This window comes from Colobus angolensis, unplaced genomic scaffold, assembly GCF_000951035.1.
Source record: "Colobus angolensis palliatus isolate OR3802 unplaced genomic scaffold, Cang.pa_1.0 Scaffold511, whole genome shotgun sequence".
NCBI classification, from domain to species: domain Eukaryota; kingdom Metazoa; phylum Chordata; class Mammalia; order Primates; family Cercopithecidae; genus Colobus; species Colobus angolensis.
The window spans coordinates 801,020-806,884 of record NW_012118611.1 but is presented as its reverse complement, the minus strand read 5'-3'; the positions used below and the strand labels follow the sequence as shown (position 1 = coordinate 806,884).

At 43.0% G+C, this 5,865-nt stretch overlaps 1 protein-coding gene across 1 annotated transcript in view; it reads left to right on the top strand.

The window, feature by feature from the left end:
• The first annotated feature begins 2,263 nt into the window (after positions 1-2,263).
• PRSS38 (protease, serine, 38) overlaps positions 2,264-5,865 on the top strand; it is a 45,430-nt gene continuing 41,828 nt past the window's right edge. The window contains exons 1-3 of the mRNA XM_011960522.1: positions 2,264-2,411; positions 2,637-2,799; positions 3,662-3,933. Coding sequence (XP_011815912.1) covers positions 2,264-2,411; positions 2,637-2,799; positions 3,662-3,933 — 583 coding nt within the window. The remainder of the gene's footprint in view (positions 2,412-2,636; positions 2,800-3,661; positions 3,934-5,865) is intronic.

Here is a 5,865-nt window from a genome sequence, read left to right as displayed (position 1 = left end):
CACCCATCAATCAACATTTATTTGTTTGTCAGCATGGATATTTTGTTGTTTTGTTTTATTTCTGACTGGCTTTGTTGTATGCAGAAAAATACAGCTAATTTGATGTGAAGTTGGTATGCAGTATATCAAGAACACAAATTTAAAAGCATAGTTTTCCTTAGGATTGTAAATGGAACTTAGAAATCTCTTTTAGCTTATCTAAAAACCATTTGTTATTAAACTTTTCTCCAGAAAGACCTGTGCATTCTTTGTAGATTTATACCTGGGCACTTTTCCATATTTAGGTCTATTCAAAAGAGATTTTTAAAATTGTGTTTGCTAATTAGTCACAGCTATTGATTTTTGCACATTGATCTTATATCCAGTCATCTTGTAGAATTTATTTTTAGTAGTTTATCAACTGACTATTTTGACGGTTCTAGATAAAAGATAATATTTTCTTCTAGTAAAGACTATTTTATCACTCTCTTTCCATATTTTATCTTTTATTTATTTTTCTTGTCTTCTTACAATGGTTGGAACCTGCAGTAGAAATGATGCCAGATCTTTTCTTGGTTTTGGTTTGGTTGGAAATGCTTATAATGGTTCACTATAGCATTTGTGGCCTGGCCTGGAGATTTCAGGTTGATGTATTACACCAGATTTAAAAAGTTACCTTTTATAGCTGATTTACTTAATTAAAAAAATTATAGATAATTATTGATTTTATTAAAATGCTTGCAGCAACTCTTGATAGGATCCTATAGTTTTGCTCTTTTAATCTATTGATGCCAAGAATAGGCATTTCAGCTGGGTGCAGTGGCTCACACCTGTAAATCCCAGCACTTTGGGAGGCTAAGGTGGGAGGATTGCTTGAGCCCAGGAGTTTGAGACCAGCCTGGACAACATGGTGAGATCCTGTCTCTACAAAAAATGCTGACTTAGCTGGGCTTGATGGCATATGCCTGTAGTCCCAGCTACTCAGGAGGCTAACGTGGAAAGATCTCTTGATCCCAGAAGGTCAAGGCTTCAGTGAGCCAAAACTGCATATCTGCACCAAAGCCTGGGCAACAGTGAGACCTTCTCTCAAAAAAAAAAAAGAAAAGAAAAGAAAAGAAATTTAATGTGAGATGGGTCTAGAATTCTTTTCTTAGCTAATTTTAATCTTTGGCATCAGTGTACTGCTGACTTTGTAGAATGAAACTTTACCATTTATTTGTACTCTCTGCAATAGTTTCTATTAAAGTAACGATTAGCTACTTCTTGAAGGTTTGATGTGGCCATAAAACACTCTGATCCTAGTACCTTTTGCGGGTATAAATGATTACTCTATCTTACTTTCTGTTATAGCTACTAGTTCATTCCAATTTTTAAATTTATTCTTAGGCCAATTTTGATGGATTATATTTTTCTAGAAAGTTGTTCATTTTATTCCAGATTTTGAATATAATGATATTGTGTAAGATTGTAATTCATGTGCTATTATTTTTCTGACCTCTCTTCATTCCTTATCAGAGTTGCCAAAATTGTCTATTCTATTGCCTTTTTTATATAAAACTACCTGCTACAGATTTTGCATTGGTGTACGTGGGGAGATGGTGGTGCATGGGACTTTATATGTTGGGTGCTTTGCTATTCGTTCCTATAGCCATCTATTCATTCATTAAACTTTTTATATTCTTTAAGTTTGCTTAACCAAACTTTTCTAATTTTTTGAGCTGAAAATACAAAAGATATTCAACATTTCATACTTTTTCTATGAATAAATTAAAGATTATAACTTGTCCTTTAAAGTCTTCTTTGGTCATGTTACAGGTTTTGAATTCTTTTTTTTTTTTTTTTTTTTTTTTTTTTTTTTTTTTATAGCTGGGTGGCAGATGTATAAATTGTCATTGACCTAACAGAATTAAGTTGGGCCACAGACAAAACTGAGAGCATCACGATTGAAAACACAGAATTCTCAAATGGACCACTGTGTTTAGACCTGATTGTGGAATGGAATGCCACACCTAGGCATATGAGGTATTGTTGGGGCACTGTCACATGTCCAGCTTGGGAGCCATCATGTGTCCAGGTCGGGAGAGGTAAATGGAGGAGACACAGACGTGATGGGGGTGCAGTCACATGTCCAGATCAGGTGCCCTCAGTTGCTGGGAGTGCCATCTCCTGGTGGGAGCCAGTCACATGTTGGGGTGCAGCCACCTGGTGGGGGCGCAATCCTGTGCTGGAGACACAGTCACCTGTCGGGAGCTAGTCACCTGCTGGGGGCGCTGCCTCGAGCCTCATGGTGGCCCCTGCTTCCGGTATGGGCCCACTCGGGCCCTGTGCCCTGGGCCTTCTGCTGCTGTTCCTGGTGGTGCCACCTCCCCGGGTCACAGCCTCGGTCCACAGACACCCAGAGAACCAGGGAATCTCCCTGACTGGCAGCGTGGGTAGGCCCTGCCCCAGGGGCGGGCGGGCGGCTGGAGACATTGCCCTTGGGGCCTCTCTCGGTGCCGGGCCTCCTCCTCTATGTCGTCTGCCCGCCCCTGCCTCTCTCCCATGTCCCCTGCCTTCCCTTCCTCCTGTGTCCCCTGCCCCTCCCCCGCATCCCCTGCCTGCCCTACCTCTCCCGTGGCTCCAGCGTGGCTCCACTGTGAGCTCCGTTCTCCCTGCAGCCTGTGGTCGGCCCAGCATGGAGGGGAAGATCCTGGGCGGTGTCCCTGCGCCGGAGAGGAAGTGGCCGTGGCAGGTCAGCGTGCACTACGCGGGCCTGCACATTTGCGGCGGCTCCATCCTCAATGAGTACTGGGTGCTGTCGGCTGCCCACTGCTTTCGCCGGTGAGGGGGCGCGGGCCTGGGATGGTGTGGGTAGGTGGGCCTGCACGGCCTGCCCACAGCAGCTTGGATGGACCCCACGCAAGCCTCCCCCTTCACCACTGTCGGCCCTCTTCACCACTGTCCGCCTGCGTAAGGCCAGGTCCCCACCAGTGAGGCTGGTCCCCAAACACACAGCTGGGTCCCCATCCGTGAGGCGGGTCTCCCAAGTGCACGACCAGGTCCTCAAGAGTGACACCGGTCCCGAAGATCACGGCCAGGTCCCCACATACAAGGCTGATCCCCTAAGTGTATGGTTAGGTTCCCATGAGCTAGGTTGGTCCTCAAATGCACAGCCTGGTCCCTACGTGCAAGGCTGGTCCCCTAAGTGCACGACCAGGTCCCCACGAGTGAGGCTGGTTCTCAAGGGCACAGCCAGATTCCCACAAGTGAGGCTGGTCCTCAAGTGAACAGCCAGGTCCCCAAGAGCAAGGCTGGTCTCTAAGCACCTGGCCTTCCCCAGCCCCTTTCACCACAGCTGCCCCGCACAGCAGGCATGCCTGTCCTGTGGCCATCTGGCCTCCAGAAGGATGTGTGCAGCCAGGTTATCTAAGAGTGAGAGCAGGTCTCACATGCATGGGCTGCTGGCCTGTACAGCTGGTGGCTGTGTACAGACTTGGGTCCCCAGAGCCTCCATGGGCCAAGTCGACTCCTTAGGGGGCAACTCTGCCAGACAGCCAGATAGGTCCCTACTATGCTGCAGGAAGAAGCTGGCTTTTCAATCCCACTGAGTGAGCACCAGCCCCCTGTGCTTGGCATGCCCAGGCTTGTGGGCTGACCACACAGGAAGCTGCGGGCATTGTGCCTCTGTTCTCACCCCCCACAGGGACAAGAATATCAAAATTTATGACATGTACGTAGGCCTTGTAAACCTCAGGGTGGCCAGCAACCACACCCAGTGGTATGAGGTGAACAGGGTGATCCTGCACCCCACATATGAGGTGTACCACCCCGTCGGAGGTGACGTGGCCCTGGTGCAGCTGAAGACCCGCATTGTGTTTTCTGACTCCGTGCTCCCGGTCTGCCTTGCAACTCCAGAAGTCAATCTTACCAGTGCCAATTGCTGGGCTACAGGATGGGGACTAGTCTCACAACAAGGTAGGAATACAGAGCAGGGCTTTGTGGGCAGGATGAAGGCTTCTATTCCACCACAGGGAAGAAAATGCTCTGCCAGCTAAGGGGGTCCAGGTGTTTGGGGACAGGAATCCCCACCCATCAATCAACATTTATTTGTTTGTCAGCATGGATATTTTGTTGTTTTGTTTTATTTCTGACTGGCTTTGTTGTATGCAGAAAAATACAGCTAATTTGATGTGAAGTTGGTATGCAGTATATCAAGAACACAAATTTAAAAGCATAGTTTTCCTTAGGATTGTAAATGGAACTTAGAAATCTCTTTTAGCTTATCTAAAAACCATTTGTTATTAAACTTTTCTCCAGAAAGACCTGTGCATTCTTTGTAGATTTATACCTGGGCACTTTTCCATATTTAGGTCTATTCAAAAGAGATTTTTAAAATTGTGTTTGCTAATTAGTCACAGCTATTGATTTTTGCACATTGATCTTATATCCAGTCATCTTGTAGAATTTATTTTTAGTAGTTTATCAACTGACTATTTTGACGGTTCTAGATAAAAGATAATATTTTCTTCTAGTAAAGACTATTTTATCACTCTCTTTCCATATTTTATCTTTTATTTATTTTTCTTGTCTTCTTACAATGGTTGGAACCTGCAGTAGAAATGATGCCAGATCTTTTCTTGGTTTTGGTTTGGTTGGAAATGCTTATAATGGTTCACTATAGCATTTGTGGCCTGGCCTGGAGATTTCAGGTTGATGTATTACACCAGATTTAAAAAGTTACCTTTTATAGCTGATTTACTTAATTAAAAAAATTATAGATAATTATTGATTTTATTAAAATGCTTGCAGCAACTCTTGATAGGATCCTATAGTTTTGCTCTTTTAATCTATTGATGCCAAGAATAGGCATTTCAGCTGGGTGCAGTGGCTCACACCTGTAAATCCCAGCACTTTGGGAGGCTAAGGTGGGAGGATTGCTTGAGCCCAGGAGTTTGAGACCAGCCTGGACAACATGGTGAGATCCTGTCTCTACAAAAAATGCTGACTTAGCTGGGCTTGATGGCATATGCCTGTAGTCCCAGCTACTCAGGAGGCTAACGTGGAAAGATCTCTTGATCCCAGAAGGTCAAGGCTTCAGTGAGCCAAAACTGCATATCTGCACCAAAGCCTGGGCAACAGTGAGACCTTCTCTCAAAAAAAAAAAAGAAAAGAAAAGAAAAGAAATTTAATGTGAGATGGGTCTAGAATTCTTTTCTTAGCTAATTTTAATCTTTGGCATCAGTGTACTGCTGACTTTGTAGAATGAAACTTTACCATTTATTTGTACTCTCTGCAATAGTTTCTATTAAAGTAACGATTAGCTACTTCTTGAAGGTTTGATGTGGCCATAAAACACTCTGATCCTAGTACCTTTTGCGGGTATAAATGATTACTCTATCTTACTTTCTGTTATAGCTACTAGTTCATTCCAATTTTTAAATTTATTCTTAGGCCAATTTTGATGGATTATATTTTTCTAGAAAGTTGTTCATTTTATTCCAGATTTTGAATATAATGATATTGTGTAAGATTGTAATTCATGTGCTATTATTTTTCTGACCTCTCTTCATTCCTTATCAGAGTTGCCAAAATTGTCTATTCTATTGCCTTTTTTATATAAAACTACCTGCTACAGATTTTGCATTGGTGTACGTGGGGAGATGGTGGTGCATGGGACTTTATATGTTGGGTGCTTTGCTATTCGTTCCTATAGCCATCTATTCATTCATTAAACTTTTTATATTCTTTAAGTTTGCTTAACCAAACTTTTCTAATTTTTTGAGCTGAAAATACAAAAGATATTCAACATTTCATACTTTTTCTATGAATAAATTAAAGATTATAACTTGTCCTTTAAAGTCTTCTTTGGTCATGTTACAGGTTTTGAATTCTTTTTTTTTTTTTTTT